Raw genomic sequence first — 17,592 nt, forward strand, 5'->3', positions numbered from 1 at the left:
CCCCACCTTTTCATTACATATGTTGTAGCTTCCTTGTTTTTCTTTAGAGACTGGGGTCTCAAGACATTACCCAGGATAGTCTTGGACTTTTGGGGTTCAAGTGATTCTCATCTCCCAGTCTCCCTTCTGACAAGATTCCCAGTGTTCACTTCTGAGCCCAGCTTCATTATGGATATTGTAGAAGGGACTTCTGCACAGGATAGGATGATGGCCTAATGCTTTCAGTTAGGAATATTCTTAAGACGAGCCTCTCCACCGATGCAAATAATTCCAATCAGAACAAATTAGACTGGATAGATGCCCGTGTTTACTGCAGCGCTCCCGGGTGGCTGGGAAAACATGGTGGGGGAAAGAGAAAAAGGGGGGGCGCTGGAGGGGGAAACTACGTAAAACCCAAAACCACATGTTCTTTTTCTAGGCAGCATCCTAAATAGCCTGTGGGAGTGGTCCTGACCCTCTCTGGGGAGGGGTCAGTGTTTGCTGAGCTTTTCCGGAGCTGGAGTCCGGACCAAGGTAGCTCCCAGAGGGAGGGGGCTTGAGATGGAGCTTTTTGCTCCATTGGCGCCCCATTGGCACCCCAAGGATGAATGCCAGGGGCTGGGGTGACACTTTCAATCAATCACTTTCTTTTTTTTTTAAATATTTTATCATTTATTAGGTATACGATATTCTGTTTGTGTGTATGCCTGCAAGCCAGAAGACTCCATTACAGATGGTTGTGAGCCACCATGTGGTTGCTGGGAATTGAACTCGGGACCTTTGGAAGAGCAGGCAACGCTCTTAACCTCTGAGCCATCTCTCCAGCCCTCAATCAATCACTTTCAAATTCTTTGATTTGGGTATCTCAGAGTGAAGGCCTTCAAGTGTCATATAGAGATGGCCATGGATACCAATTTACAGTGGAGGCAGCTCCTGCCTTCGAGATTTTCATCAGCATTTTACATTTCTGTACTAGAGGCTGAAGATCATTCTAATTCTTAGAATTAGACCAAAAAAGAACCCCCCAAAAATGACATTATTATAGACACCTGAGAAAAACAATCACAGCGTGGAGGTAGAACAAACCAAGTAAAGTGCAAGCTCGGCTTCTTTCAAGGGGACTTGGGAGCAGCCTCAGATGAAGGAAGCCAATCAGGCTGGCTTACCCACATGGACCACTCCTCCCCTCATCACTTGCAGCGGGAGCAAACACTAAGCTTCGAGGCTGCCCTTTTGCCCCAGTCTTTTTTCTAAAGCATTGGTGAGAGCCCCAGCAGTCTTGTCCAAGAAGCCTTAAAACCCAAACCAAACCAGATCTGTTTGCTTCAAGCCTGCAAGCCAGAGTCTTAGTGGAACAAATCAGCACATTCATTGTATGTTTTAAGTGTTATCTTCAGGCATTTGATCTTAGACATACCTACATGTCTAGGATGTATTTCGACTCTAATTAGTGCCAGCAATGCTATCTTTGAAAACAAACAATATTCACATGTTTACTCTTGGGCCTCAAATTTGGGACTATACCCTGATAAAAAAGCACTTGATGTTTGTCTTCTTTGACAAATCCTTGTTCTAGTTTAGAACAGCAGGAATTAGAAGAAAGGCTTTGCAAATGAAAATCTCCACATCCTCATTATCCACTCATGTGGTAAAGCCGTGACTCACATAAGGCCAAACCTGCTAAGGCCAAACCTGTTCTACTTCAAGCAGCGCCATTGTTTCCCTGAGAAGTAATTCCACCTGCTCTGCTTAGTGGCAGAGCGAACACTGAAGCCTTCTAAGCCGGAGAGAAAGATAGGCTGGCTAGATAACTTTCGAACACCTCCCGAGTCATGTTTTTAATTAGCAGCAATCACTCCTGGGAGAAATCTCATTGGCTGGGATACCGTCAGTGGGCAGAGCTCCGAGTCATCGCTATAGAGGTTTCTCTGTTTATTATTAGAAGTGTGATTTTACAGGAGATCACAAAGCCGCATTCAAATGTGAGAGAAAAGAAAGGCAAGGTGTTGATGTATTTTCATGTGCCCACTGAGGGACTTATCAGAGTGTCTTTTTGACAAATCAAAAGCCAAGCAGGGAGCATCTCTAAGAGATGACTCTACTTGTTAGCTCTTCTCACTGAACAGCCACTTACACCTCCCACAAGTAGCTTTTCTCTTTACAAAGAAATGACCAGTGATCACGTCTCCAAGGTCAGCATTCCCATCCTAGTCTTCATACTACTTGACTTTGTCTAATTTTCTATTCTCTGCTACCCTGCCTGACATTGATTGGCTAGAAAAATAACATCTTTCTGATTTTTTTCTGCTCCTCTTGTTGTATTTCCCATTAGCTATCTCACAGATTGAAGTGATAAACTTTGTGTAGATAACTCACCAAATTCTAACCCTGATTCCAACATCTCTCTGGGCATCATCCTCCAAGTACTTGAGGCATCTTGTATAGGCGCCGTCTCTGGGATGTCACATCATCTGCCTCCCATATCATAACCATACTTTCTCTATTTCTGCCAATGACAGCGGCAGCAGCAGCACATTTTCCTAGCTGCTCTGTTTGGACATTTGAAGTTCTTTTTATTCCCCTTCTTTACCTCCACTGTATACCATGGTTTCTCAGGCAGCAACTGAACAAGAGATTCCCTTTGTCTTTGTCTCCATCCAATCCCAGTGCCTCTCTGTCATATGTCTATGCACTTGATTCCTTATGTAGCTGTCACATTCATTCTGGTTTAAAAAGACCAGCTCTGGGGGAGCTGGAGAGATGGCTCAGAGGTGTAGAACACTGGTTGTTCTTCCAGAGTTCAACTCCCAGCACCCACATGGCAGCTCACAACTGTCTATAATGGGATCTGATGCCTTCGACTGGTGTGCAGGTGTGCATGCAGACAAAGCACCAATATATATGAAGTGAATAAATAAATGAATCTAAAATAAAGCTCCTATTGCACTATTTTTGTTTTGTATTTTGTTTTGTTTGCTTGTTTGTTGAGACAGGGTTTCTCTGTGTAGCCCTGACTGTCCTGGAACTCTCTCTGTAGACCAGGCTGGCCTTCTTATCTATACCTTCTTGGGTAAACAAATCAACTCTCCTGTCTTCGCTATGTATTAAAAACTCTCCTCTCCAATAAAGCCAAATGCTCATATGCTCCCTTACACACTCCCTGGCTTCCCAGGGCCACACTTGGCTTGGATTGCTTCTTCCATGCTGTTTGTTCTCCCCCGACACGGCTTATGTACAACCTGTGTGCATGCTCGCTGTACATGCCCAGGAAGTCTCTCGTACCCTCTCTTTCACACTCTCTGGCTGAGGTCCTCAGCACAGGTGTGACTGACCTCCTCCTCCTTCACACTCTCATCTTAAGAAACTCCAGTTTTCCCCTTAGGCTGGTTATGACTTTCCACCCGGCACAATACTTATGCATGCTTAATTTTTCTTCTCTCTGCCAGATTTTAAAGCTCAATACGTTAGACATCAATTCAACAGCTTTATGGGTATGGAACCCAGGATCTCATCCACGCTAAGCACACGCTGTGCCACTAAGCTATGCATGCTTCTGACCTAGCAAATACTCTTTGAATGCTCGTTAAGAATAATCCCAATGCTAGACTCTGAAGGTAGCCCTTCAAGGGTTTTGTGGTACCAACAAATGGTGTAGCAGGGGGTAGGTGTGTGTCTTTGGAGAGACACTAAGGTGTTCTAAATTCAGCAAGGAAAATGACAATGACCAAATTACCCCAAAGGAAACAATACATGGACCAAGTCTTAAATACTGAATCAGCCAAAGATATCAGGAAGAAGACAACATGCAGCAGGAAGCAGGTGTGTGAAGGCTACCAGCATTAGCCAAGGAATATTAGTCATTTGCATTTCTTTCCCTTGCTGCAATGGTCCCAGCAGCGGTTAAACAGGACTATTCCATTACCAACATCCACAAGCATGATTTGTAATGAAACAACAAAGGCATGCAAGAAATTATCAGAAAGTAAATTTTTCTTACCCTTTTTGTTGTTAGCTGCTCTATAATAAAAACCGTGGTGACAATATAGCTATAGTTTAGTCATAGAAAATGCTTTCCCAAAGAAATAGGGTCTCCATGTCGCTCGAGGTGCCCTCCGTCCAGTTGCAGAGCCAATGGATGCCTTGCCTCAGCCGTCCGAATAAGTGCAAGTATACGTGACGCCCCCTATGTTCAAGTTAGGTATGGTAATTTAATGTTCTAATTTAGAAAGCTAAAAAAAAATCTGCAAGTTTGTTTCCAATTAAAATTATTTTTCCGAGGTTGGTAGTACAGGCCTGCAAAACCTCATTCGGGAAACAGAAACAGGAGTGTCACGAGTCTGAGGCCAGCCTGAACTGCAAGAACAACAACGTTGTGGGGTGTTGTGGTGTTATTCCTGTCCGTCATATCCACGAATTGAGGAACTAATGCTTTGGAGCACCGATTCTTTTCTCTTTTTCCACTTACCAATCCATTTTTTAAAAAATCCTTAAATTCTTCTCTCTCTTACATTTCTTAAAGACCAACAAAAAATAAAATCCATGAGCCAAAAACCCAAACAAAACTAAAAGCAGGGAAAAGCTTATAGAACTAAATATGGATTCTGGGATTAACAGCTGAACAGAGAATGTGATTTTCTTCCTTTAAATTCTTAGCAGACGATAAAGTGTAGAAACTGGACACTTATGGATTATTTCAAGCCTAGAATCACTGACCAGAAATTACACAGTTGGATCATGGGAAAAGAGCAGGAGGAGGTTACAAGCAACCCTCACCCTCTACTGGTCTGCCTGAGTGCTGATCCTTACTTAGGAGGACTAGTGGTTTGGGGATGTAGCTGAAGACGGAGTATCTGCAAAAGAGAAGTGTGCTCAAAGTCCTGTGTCCAGTTACCAGAGCTAGAGTAAATAAAATACTAGTGAATTAAATTTCCTAGGAAGCTTTATTAATATTTGCATATTTTGATTCCCTTAGATCATCTTAGCCTTAGAGAGTCAGAATTTCTGAGCTTTGGGTTCTTTTTTTTGGGGGGGGGTGAGGTAGGGGGTCCAAAACAGGGTTCCTCTGTGTAACAGCCATGACTGTCCTGGAACTCACTCTGTAGATCGGGCTGTCCTTGAACTCACAGAGATCTGCCTGCCTCTGCCTCCCGACTGTGAGGTTTGAGTTCTTTGTAATAAAGATCTTAGTTGATTCTGGAAAACAATTTCATTTGGGAGCAGCAGTCATGGACAGTCTGCATTCTCCATATATGTTGGATACATGCATGACAGATGAATAAAGAATCCTGATAGAGTTAGAAGTAGTTTTCCCAAACAAAGAAATGCACATGCCTTGCATGTACACGGAGGATAACTGTTTTAAGAGAAAGTCTGTCTCTTAGGAAAATAGAATGAAAAGTTTATCTTAGAGCCTTTTACTTTTGTGCACAAAAGATAATAAAAAATTAAGATCTGGCACTCTTAAACCTTGGTCATTGACACGAACATAATTTGGAACAATTTATTATATGTGAGCTTCAAGACCAAGTACACTCCAACAATATCACTTAATAAAAACAGTAACATTTTAGAGTCCAGAATATTGGTGAATGTACCAATTACTTTTCATGAACACTCTTTAGTATTTAGGACTGAAAATACAAATAAAGTTTTTTCAGGACCAACTTGTTTTAAGCTGAAGACCTCTAAGTCATTTCCTATATTTTATTTTCTCTCCCACGCATTAGATGCCATTAACTATGTCTTCATAAAGGACAGAGAGACAGAGGAAAGGGGGAGGATCCAAAAAGGGGAGGGCAAGCTCTTCAGTGCCCTTATCTCTTCTAAGGGCTACTAATCCCATCATGAAACGCCCCCTATCCATGACCTCAGCTAAACCTAGTTACCTTCCAAAGGCTTCATTGACAAATGTCACGACATTTGTTCAATGTATAAATGAGAGCGACAGCAAATTCAGCATTAAACTCAAGCCAGTTCTATGGCCGCTGGATTGAATAACGCAACGTTTATTGGATGATGTCCCATTTGGAGAGGCACTGGGCACAACACACAAGTCTTGTCAGTGATGTGAGACATAGAGACCTAGCTCAAGGAGGTGGGATACAGCCCTCCCAGCATTTTGAGATGGGTGAAAAGACATCTGCATGAAAGAATGACGATGTTTCCTGTAGGTGGATAATGGAGAACCGCGGGGATAGAGTAGGAGCAGGAAGGGCTGTGCAATGGAAAGGTGCCTGGCATCTTTGGAGAATGAGGCAGAGCCAGTTTCACCACAGCGGGACTTCTCACGTTGGCACGTAGTTGCAGAATGCATCTGTAAAATACAGGGTCCTTACTGTCCTACTCGGCCCACCATGGACACTCTCCCTCTCCACTACGAGTTTCCTGTGGGGAGGAACCCGGTTCTCTATTTGGATGAAGCTAAAGAAATGAGTCCAGGTCTCTGCAGAGGGTGGTACATAAATCACCCGCTACGGAAAGGAAACAAAGCCAGCAGAGCCCTCGTGATGGGGAGGACAAGGTGCCAGTTGTGAAATGGGGCACCAGGCCGCTTTCCCAGGAGCCGAGATGCTGAGAAGCATGAAAAGAGAGAGAAAGCGGGTCTTTTGCTTTAGAGATCTTAAACTGAAGAAAAACGATGCCAGAAGCCTATCCTGATACATGAGAAAGGGGGGGGGGGATGGCTTGTGTCTCAGTGGTCCTGGCGCCACTGGCCTCGGTGGAAGGCCTCTCTGTGCGGCAGGGGCTGCGGCGAGGCAGGAGCTGGGAAAGGACCTAGGGAGCAGAGGTCAACAGCGTGCAGACACTGCGCTGTTCTGGGGCGAAGCAAGGGCGCAGCGGTCTGGGGGAAGAGCACAGCCCGTGAAGCGCTAGGGAGATCAGAACGCTGGTTTTCATTCTCCCGGGCCTCGGGGATGGTCCTCTGTAAACCGTCCTGGACTCCCAACAATTCATCCTGTTTTTAATTAAAACATTTTCCAGAACCCCCCAAAGAGGGCGGTACCCAAAGGAATATGGAAAATACCCCGCCGGGGTGGGGGAGTGGGGCTTGCCCGAATCCCGAGGCTGAGGGCGGATGAAGCAGAGCCACACCGACTGATAACCGTACGGGAGCCTCCTGCCCTAGGAGCAGCAACCCACAGTTCGCCCCAGGAACACTCGTGCGCCCCCCGGCCCAGGGTCCGGAGCGGGGGCGGGGCTGGCCGCGGGTGGGGGCGGGGCCATGCGGGGGCGCGCGCTAGGCGGGGAGGGGAGCGGGCGCGTCCATGCCCTGATTGGATCTGGGCTGAGCAAGGGGCGGCATCTTAGGCCAGTTATGCGGATTCGTATTGGGCCCCGCTGAAGAGGGGTGTGGTTTTGTGAAGTCAGTTCCGGTCGGTGTAAAACCCCCGGGGCGGCGGCGAACGGGCTTCAGATGCTTCTGGGTCGCGGTGCGAAAAGCGCTCTGGTCTGATCGCCCGTGAGAGCGGGAGCGTCCAGCGCCACAGCTACCCGGAGAGGGATGGCGGCCACTGGGACCGCGGCCGCTGCGGCCACCGGCAAGCTTCTTGTCCTGCTGCTGCTTGGGCTTAAGGCACCCGCCGCGGCTCTGGCTGGCTACATCGAGGTGAGGACCGGGCGAGTGCCGGAGCGGTGTGTCCTCCGGCCACCGGGGAGCACGGCCTGCGGGCGGGCGTGGGTCCGCGGGCGGGGGCGCGTCGCGAGGTTCGGCGCTGCTGCGGGTTGCCTGCCCCAGCCCCCCGCCAGCGCGCCTCAGCTTGGCGCAGAGCTTAGCGCCGAGGTCGGGCTGCCTCCGTCGCCGCAGAGGCCAAATGAAAGGCGTTGGGGCTGCGGGGCCGCCCCAGCCCCCTACCCGCCGGCGGCGCCGCCGCATCCTCAGGGACACCGCACCGCGCGCCCTCCCTCCCTCGGGACGGTGCGCGCCTCGGCCGTGCGCCTTGCGGCTCAGCGGCTCTCTAAATGGGGGCGGCCGGCGCGCTGTCCCTGGTCCCCGCAGCGGTCGCGGGGCCTCGGCTTCGGGCTCGCACCTGGCAGCCGGCTCGCAGCCTTGGTTGGCCAGGTGGACCTGGCAGCAGGGATGCGGCTCCAGCCCTGGCGAGCGGCCGAGATGCCGGGGAGACGCCGCCGGGACAGCGGGACGCCCTGCGCCCTCCACCGCCTCCCAGCCGTTTGCTTAAGTCTGGCAAACTAGGGAGCCGGGCTTTCCTGTTCCCACGAACGATGAGCCTTTAGGGAAGGTCCCCGCCAACACATCGGAAAAGCCTTTCAGGAGTACTTTCCCGGGGTCAGAATCCCACGGGTTGCTCTGCACCAGAGGTCACCCCTGTTAACATCTCTGCTTGCCCTGGTGAAGTGGCGGGGGTCCCTGGTGGTTGGCGGGGAGTTCAAGGCGCTGGAAGAAGCGGGTGTGGACCGCGTACTGCGGCGTGCTCTGCACCTAGCCTCACCGCAAGAACCCTCTGTCGCCGAGGGAGATGTGGGACTTTGTTTACCTGTTTTCTCGAATTAGTGCTTGAGCCGTTGGGCTGGAATGTGTGTTTCTGGTGTAGTTTATTTCTTAGTGCCTGCTCGTTGTATTTAAAAACCACCGTGGCTTTCTGCATGTTGAGCTAATGTCAGAGATTGCGTTTGATTAAATAGGGATTACCTGAGAACTTTGTGAGTAAAACCCCAGCTTAGGATGTATCCATTTCTACAGAATGTGTAAATATGTCTTTGGGTAGAAGAAATCTGATGAGGAAAAATCCTCCTGGTGGAACAGCTCAAGAAAACCTTTGTATACGTCCTGCTTAAAACTTTTTGACCGAGGTGGAGAAAAAGATGATAAGTGTTAAGTGGAAAATAGCTGATGTTCATATACGTGAACTTTTAGATTATTTTGCCCTTCACACAGTAAGTAAGCGGTGTCTGTGATCCCGGATAAGCTGTCTTGTGGAAACAGCTACATAAAGCAGGTAAGAGGTTGGGGGTAGGGCAATTGAGTTTTATATATTAGGTGGGACGTAATGGGTCAGGGTGTCTAAAACCATTGTTCACACTCAGCCTCACTTCCCAGTGGTGTGAGAAACCTCAGGCATTAGTGAATTCGCAGCACAGGATTCACCAGTTTTAAAGAACCCATTAACAGGTCTCCAGGGGAAAATACCATTATCAGGGTTTGTTGTTACAGGGATTCGTTTTGACTGTTAGCCACACTGGTGAGTTGAAAAGTCTCGCTAAACAAAGTAAGAATCATTTTTGCAAAACGCTTTAAAAATGGTGTTTTATGGAGACTTTGTTTCCTTGGAACTGTATTCATTCACACTGTCATCTTTTCAAGTGGTCTTTATTTTTTGCTGACTGGCAGAATTTTACTCACGTGTGTAATTTGTACTTGCTGTTAGGCAAAGGATTGCTAAAGCCTTAATTTAGATGAGAATGGCTTAAATCAGGATGTCTTTGAGAAGGCCCTTATTGAGATTAGCCAGAGGGATTCTGGCCAAATCCCTGATCTGATCAGGTTGCTTGGCACAGAATTATTGATTGGAGAATCTTTACTGTTGCTTGGTGGTGACTAAATTAATCTCTTACACCTGTTTTTTTTTTTTTTTAAACCACCTCCCTCTGCTCGGGGCATTTCCTTTCATAAATCCCAGGGCAAGTTCTCTTGTGTTTGAAGTCCCACTTAGGAACCACGAGATTTGTGCTTGTGCCCAAACTGTTCCCTTTACTATGGATGTTGAAGCATCTGAGAGCCAGAACTTGATTGCTCTGCTCCATCTGAAAGCAGTCTTTTGAGCGCAGTGTCCAGGAAGCGCAAGTACAGCAACCAAGGTGGAAAGACTGGAAGGTGGTGCGGACTGTCGGAGTCTATCAGGGTACTGCTTCTGTTACAGCTATGCTTTAAAAACACTGCTGGCAACAGAGGAACTCACTGAATCTTACCAATGTGGTCCTCTTTTGTAGAAGGGATTTATTTCATTCCCGTCCAAAACTGAGCAGTCATACATAGTGTGACCGGCCACCAATGACGCGGAATCCTGCTTGCTACATGCCTTACATGGTTGAGGAAAGAAGTGTATATTTGCAATTTTGAAAAAAAATCCTTGAAATATTTTAAAAGGTTTATTTTTATGTTTGCATATGTATCTTTGTTGAGTATAAGGCATATGTGTACCCTTGGAGGCCAAAAGAGGTTGTTGGATTAATTCTCTGGAGCTGGAGTTGCAAGTGATTGAATGTGAGCCACCTGATGTGCATGCCCGGCTCCAGACTCAGGCCCTTGGGAAGAGCTGGAAGCTCTCTCAATCAGAGCCATTTCTCCAGCCCCTCTTTAAAATATTTGTAAGAATACATTCATTAGTCATAGGAGAAAGTGTGGGAGTCACTTCTCTATTTTGACTGTGTAGGTCCTGTAGAACAAACTCAATTGATCAGGCCTGGCAACAATGCTTTTATCTACTGAGACATCTCATTGACTGGGAAAACAAACTCTGAAGAAGCTTCATTTTCTGAATTTGCTTTGAAAAGTTTATTTTATGAAATAAAATGCCAGTCGGATATTTTCCTGTGAAACTGTAGCTTCTGAATTGAGATGCGCTGTGAAGTAACATATTCAGTAGGATGTGAAGACTCAGTATGAAAACTTAAAGTATATCAACTTTTATATTAATGCATTGGCTAATTAAAATGCATTTACATTAATTTTCAGTTTCTTTGTGCTCTGATGTGGCTGCTAGAAAATTGATTGCTACCTATGTAAGCCCCTTTATAGTTCTTGTGCGCAGGTGTGCTCAGCTGCTCACGGCTGGTCCTGCACATTGTCAGCACAACTGAATATAGCAATGCTACCGCCTACCCCATAGTCTTGCTTCAAGTTGTTGACATGAGCCCTAGTTTTGTGGGTTTTTTTTTGGGGGGTGGGGGGTGGCCTTTTTTTTTTTTAGCACAATTTTGAATGTTATTTTTTCCCCTTGTTAACGTTTTTCTTCAGTTCAAGTTGTATTAGAAATGACCCCAAGCTTGCAAAAATGCAAAATTGTGCAAACAGCGCTCATGAAATTTACCTGCACTCAGCATCAAAAATTTTGGTGATGTTTCCATTTCCAGATATATGATGTATAGGAGCTTTGCAAAAGTGGCGCATTCTGCATATTGAAACTGGTATCAGCACTTATTTTTAATTCTCTTAAAATGAATTACTTACAGAAAATAACTTTTCTGTGTACTAAAGGTAAGAGCTAATCTCTGTTAGATTGCAGTTGCCATGGAAGGGCCAGTTGAGAAGAGAATTCTAAATTGCCTCTAATTTGATTTTCATGTTGTTTTTTAGTGTGATAAACTAGATTACTTCAAAGCTTAATTGAGTTTAGTATACTGTACCTTGATTTATGGCTTAAATTGAAAAGTAGACCATGTAGGTGCATTCAGATAGGAAGGGATTCCAGTCCTGTGTATCAAGTACAACAAATAATTATTTTTGCTGAGGGAATAATTTTTTTTTAAACTAAACTATCGTGAAGTGTTGAAGTTTTGAGAAGTGAGTTTTTGTCTCTCTTTCCTCTCTCTCTCTCTCTCTCTCTCTCTCTCTCTCTCTCTCTCTCTCTCTCTCTCTCTCTCTCTCTCTCGATGGGTTTCCACTATATAGTTTTGACTGGCCTGGAACCTTGCTATGTAGACCAGGCTGGCCTCAAACTCACAGAGATCTGTTTCTGGCTGTCCAAGTAATGAGATTAAAGGCATGCTACCATGGCCAGCTGAGAAGTAATTTTTTTTTTCTGGTGAGAAATGAATATTAAGACCTAAAAGAATGCTAGAGAAGTATTCTGCCCTGATTTGTATCTCCAGCTGTTTTATATTATTTAAATGAGGTTGTCTTAAACTGTATTTGCTTTCATTATTGTTGCTATTACTGTATGTGTGTTTTTGCCTGAATATATCTATACCTTGTTCATACTTGCACTAGAAGATGTCAGATTAGGGTTCCAGAGCTTTGGGAACTGGGTGGTTGTGAGTCCCTCTGGGTGCTCGGGATTGAACCCATGTTCTCTGGAAGAGCAGCGGTGCTGTTAACTACTGAGTCATCTCTCCAGCCCCTGTAATGTTTTAAAATAGGAAGCTTAGAAAGCTGACTATTCCTTTTTTATTTGTCTAGTAGTACTAACCGCTTATTGGTTCTGTGCAGGATGCCAAATGATGCAGTAATGGAAGCTGCATGCATCTGTTGCTTCCTGCTGTCCAAATGCACTTGCATGTGTTTTCAGGATTTCATTGGCAGCATCAGGGAACTGAAATTAGGGAAAATACTGTACCAAATGAGCGATGCTCCCCACACCAGTTTAGTCTGGTGAAATAGGTATTCTCACTACCACCCAAAAACTGACTCCAGTAGATTCCAGGGTTTGATGGTCATACAGTCTGGCCAGGGCATGAGTCTGTCTGTTTTATTCTAAGTCCACTGCTTTTCTTTTCTGATGTTTCTGGCTCTAGGTTTCTGTAAATTCATGCAAATTATATTATGAACTGATACACACCAACCTCAACAACTCTTTCATGTCATTATACGGAACTTTGCCATTTTATGTATTTCCATTGATTATAAAAACCTTTTGGTGATTTTTTTCATAAAGTGCAAACTCTTTTATAGTAAGCTTGTTTTATCTTTGTGTTCTAACACACATACACACACACACACATTACAGCATTATTCACTGTGAGGTGGTTGTATCAGAGTTGGCGGTGTGGCTTTATTCAGGGAAGAGGCTGCCGGCTCAGGATGTATTTTACAAATCTTGGTCAGTGAGCTGTGTAATTAGTAAAATTGAGGTTCAGACAGAAGTTACTTAAATTTCGGCATGGGATAGCTGTAAAGCTAGTTAATTGAGCAACTCACCAGCGACCTCTTTACTCTGCCTTCCTGAGACTCACTTCTCTGAAGATGGTAATGTCCAGAGGAGAAAGTTGTCTTGTGTGTCTCCCTTTGTGGCGAAGAAACATTTCCCAGTTTGCTGGCAAGAGACTCCTTAAATGTCACTGGCCAAAATTAGTATTGTGTGCTTTTAACCAGTGCAAGGCTGTGTAGAAGAGGGATAGGCCAACTTCAGTAGTCTCCGATCCCTTGGACCTGCTTTGGAGAACAAAGCAGCCTTGAATCAGATTGGACTTGGTTTGAAGAGTTATTGATGGTAGCAATCCAGTGTCTGTTACAAGAGCACTCTCCACTTGGGAAGCCCTATATGTGAGTTGTCTTAAAGAGAAACAAGTATTCCTACCTACCGAATTACTCTGAGTTAAAAGTTAGCGGATGAGATGGAATGCTTTGTTTACTGATGCAATGCTCCTCCTTATTTGAACCTACTGTGAGGATCTCCTGAGGTAAGAATGTGGAAAGCACATGTCAAGGTGCCCACTCACTTGCTGGCCTCCCTAGCAGGGCTTTTCGCAAGTCTTTTGTTGTTTTGACGTTTTCTGAGAGATCGCTCTGGTGCACCTGTGTGCATGCGTGTGCACGTGTGTGTGGAGGGGTGGGCAGGAATCAGTTCTCTTTCAGCACATGGATCCCTGGGTATTATACTCAGGAGCAAGTGCCTTTACCTTTGGACCGTCTCAGTGCTGCCCCTCCCCCACCCCAGGTCTCAGCCCAGACTGGACTTGAACTTCCTGTGTAACAGAGGATAACCTTGACTTTTTTGTACTGGATTTTTTTTTTTCTTTTGGGCCACCAACCAGCTCCCACGGAGCTGACATGGAGTCTCATTAGTTATGAATGTTCGACTTAGCTTATGCTCGTTTCTGGCTAGCTTTTTTCTTTAACTTAAATTAACCTGTTTCTCTTCATCTACGTTTTCCCTGGATTTTTACCTTTCTTTCTGTATGTCCTGCTCTGTATCTGCTGAGTGGCTGGCCCTGGGCACCTCCCTCTTTTTCTACCTTGGTCTCTCCTCTCTAGCTCAGATTTCTCCATTTATTCTCTCTGCCCACCAGTCCTGCCTATCCTCTCCTGCTTAGCTACTTCAGTTTTTTAATTAGACCAATCAGGTGCCTTAGGCTGGCAAGGTGAAAGAGCAACATAGTTAAACAAATGCAGCATAAACAAATGTAGCACATCTTTGCATTGTCAACAAAGGCAGCAGAATCAAATTCAACACACCTTTGCCTAGTTAAAAATAATATTCCACAGCACTTTTTTTTTTTTAAAATAAAGAAACCAAGTGTCATTGTGTATTCCTATCTGGCCTGGAGTTCCTTTGTAGACCAGGCTGGCATTGAACTTAACAGAAATCCCCTTCCTCTGCCTCCCCATTACTGGGTTTAAAAGTGTGCAACACCATGCTCAGTTTAACCTTTGACTTTTCTCTTGCTTCTACTTCCTTTGCTGGAGTTAACAAGTGTGTGCCACCTGGCCCGATTTATACTGTGGTGGGGTTGGAACCTGGGACTATGACCACACTAGACACATACTCTACCAACTGAAATTTGGGCCCAACTGTCCCTTAATTTTGAGCGTTTAAAAGTTGCAAATACATAAAAGAAAGTAGCTAAGCATATTGTCATGAATCACTTCCAAGGTCCCCCCCCCAAAAAAAAACAAAAACAAAACCCCCCCCAAAACATATCTCCTTTCTGTCCTCCAGAAGTAACTCTCCCCAGCTAGTAGGTATTTATCCTTTGCAGGCTTAGCAGATGTCCTCATTGACATTTCCTTTTTCACTTTTTAAGATCCTGTAAATGGAATGACTCAACATATTCCTTACTATTTGGTGTCTTTCACTAAACATGTTTTTGAGAGTTGTTTGTATTGAGCAGAAATGTTGCTTACTGGCTTCTGTTGCAGTATTGTCTGAATAAACCACAACTTACATAGCCCTTGGACAGTTGAGTTGTTACCACTTGGAGTTAAGATGTGCTTTTTCCCTGGCTTTACTGAGAACATTTTTGTTTTCTCAGGCTCTGGAAATTGAACCCAGAGTCTCTAGCATTCTAACCACATGCTCTACCGCTGAAGTAATCAAACCCCACAAAGGATTTATTTTTAAATTTTTTATATATATGTGTGAGTGTTTTGTCTGCTTATGTGTCTTGTGCTTAGTGCCCTCTGAGGACAGAGGAGGGCATCAGATCCCGTGGAACTGGAGGTACAGCTAGTTATGAGCTGCTGTGTGGGTGCTGGAACCAGAACTGAAGTTCTCTACAGAAACAAGTGCTCTTAACCTCTGAACCATCTCCAGCCTACCTACCCCTTACTCTCTTAATAATGGTTTTGAAGAAGTTCTGCTTTTTTCCATTCAAGTATTCAGTATATGTCATACAGAAAGCGAGCCTGCTGTTTCCTCTCAGCGTTGGCTGTTTTCCAGTTTTTGGTGGTGTGGTGGTGGCAATGGATATTGGACCCAGGGCTTTACATGTGCAAGACAAGTGTGTTGTGGCGGAGACTGTCTCAGACCTGTTCATTTTTTGTTTTGAGTCAGGGTCTCGATAGGTACCCAGTTCAGTCTTGAACTTGTGATTCTCCTGCCTCAGTCTCTTGGTGCTAGAATTGCAGACCTGGACTCCACGGTGTCTCTCTATTAAGTGCCTTTATTTTTGATTCTGTTTTAAATTTCTGTTCTATTGCCCTCTCTGCTCTTGTGCTCAGTAATACATTTCACATTTACTAGAACAAGCCCTTTGCAACTTGGTTGTTTTATCTGTTTCTCTTTTTTTAAACCTATTTCTTTGTATGTTTACCATATCACCAAATACATACCTGTTGGAATTTGTTTGGAATTGCACTGAGTTCATGGATCATTTGAGGAAATTTGACATTTCTTCCATCAGTGTTGATAATGTAAAATTGTCATTCTGTCCAATAACTTTGTTTCTGTCTAAATTCTAATAATTTACTTAGGAATGTATTTTGTGATTTGTGACTGCCCTATGTTCAGTCCGTATAAGCATTTTTTTTTCTTGCTTAATTGCACTGGCTAGAAAACTCTAGTAAATGTTTTATGTAGGTGAAAAGGCTAGCGTTGGTGGAGTATCTGTTATCCCTGGTCTCAGAGGGAAGCTGTGTTTACATTTATATGATATTTAAAGATCCCAGATAAGAAGTCTTTATCTGTGTCTTGCCGTATGTGTGTGTGTGCACGTGTGCACGTGCACTGTGTGTGTATACGAGCATTATGTGTGTACATCACTGCCTGCATAAACTAGCACAGGATGGAACTGGGGTTATACATGGTTGTGAGCCATCAGTTGGTACTGGGAATCAAACCTGGGTCCTCTGGAAGAGCAGCTAATAATTTAACCACTGAGCCATATCTCTAGCCCTGTGAATATCCTTTATTCTCCTTCCCTCTTCCTCTCAAACTGTTACAGTCTCAAAGTCCTCCTCTTTCCCCCTACTGTTTTGTTTTGTTTTGTTTTACTTATTTTTTTGGATTGGTTTGCTAAAATTTTGTTTCAGATTTTGCCTTCATGCCCCAAAGTGGGTTTGACATATAAGCCTTCACATTTAAATATATTGCTTAATTTTCAGCTATGTGGAGCTTTTTGGTTGTCTTTGTTATTTTAAGCTTAATTGTGTTATGGTCAGTGTTTGGTCTATTTGATGGTTGCCTTTGAAATTTCTTGAAACATTTAAAATTTATTTTATGTGCATTGATATTTTGCCTGCATGTATGTCTGTAGGAGGGTGTTGGAGCCTCTGAAACTGGAGTTACAGACAGTTATGAACTGCCCTGTGGGTGCTAGAAATTGAATCCTGGGCCTCTGGAAAAGCATCCAGTACTCTTGACCACTGAACCATATCTCTAGCCCCGAAACATGTATTACTAAAATGTTTTTTCTTGTGTGCACAAGAGAAGTTGTATATTTTGTTTATATATGTTCTAATCTTGTTTTCATGTTGTTTGGATTATTACAACACACACACACACACACACACACACACACTGTTCTATTTTTTGAGTCGTGGTTTTTTTGTGTAGCCCTGGCTGTCCTGGAACTTGGTCGGAAGACCAGGCTGGCCTTAAACTCACAGAGGTCTGCTTGCCTTTGCCTCCCAAGTATTGAGATTACAGGCATGCGCCACTTTTAATTCTCCACTACCTGGCCACACCTGCCTGCCTTTTTGTATGAAGTCTGGTGTTTCAACAGGTGTCCTCATGCTTGCAGAAAATTACTGAAAACAAGGTTCAGCAAAAAAAGCTTAAAAGTAACTAGAGAAAAGAGCTACAGAGTCTCTTCAAAGAATTTAACTAACCCTAATAAGTGACTTATAACCGTCAATACCCAGAAGTGAAATATGATCTTTCAGACGATAAAAGAGCTAGCATGATGTCTTGGTGGGTAAAGTGCTTACTATACAAGCCTGGCAAGCTGAGCTTGACTCCCCAGAACCCATATAAAGTTGGAAGGGGAGAACCAGCCCTACAAAGTTGTCATCTGACCTCCACAAACATTCCATGACATGTGCATGCCTTCCATCATACACACAACAGCAGTAATAATTTAATGTGATAAATAGAAATCCTGTTACCAACCTGTTGTAACAACAGTGATGGGCTAGCAGGCAAAGGTGCTTGTCACTGGGTTTTTGTGACCTGCAGGACCCACGTGGTAGGAGACAGACTCTTGAAGTTGACCTCTGACCTC

At 44.5% G+C, this 17,592-nt stretch overlaps 1 protein-coding gene across 4 annotated transcripts in view; it reads left to right on the forward strand.

Moving 5' to 3' along the window:
* The first annotated feature begins 7,365 nt into the window (after window positions 1-7,365).
* Aplp2 (amyloid beta precursor like protein 2) overlaps window positions 7,366-17,592 on the forward strand; it is a 62,370-nt gene continuing 52,143 nt past the window's right edge. For 2 of the 4 annotated variants that reach the window (XM_075966445.1, XM_075966447.1), the window contains exon 1: window positions 7,378-7,585. In XM_075966445.1, coding sequence (XP_075822560.1) covers window positions 7,481-7,585 — 105 coding nt within the window. In that variant the 5' untranslated portion in view covers window positions 7,378-7,480. Of the gene's footprint in view, window positions 7,586-17,592 lie in introns of all 4 variants that reach the window. The other 2 variants (XM_075966444.1, XM_075966446.1) reach the window with 2 other exon arrangements.

The sequence above is a fragment of the Microtus pennsylvanicus genome, chromosome 3, assembly GCF_037038515.1.
Source record: "Microtus pennsylvanicus isolate mMicPen1 chromosome 3, mMicPen1.hap1, whole genome shotgun sequence".
In the NCBI taxonomy this organism is placed as follows: domain Eukaryota; kingdom Metazoa; phylum Chordata; class Mammalia; order Rodentia; family Cricetidae; genus Microtus; species Microtus pennsylvanicus.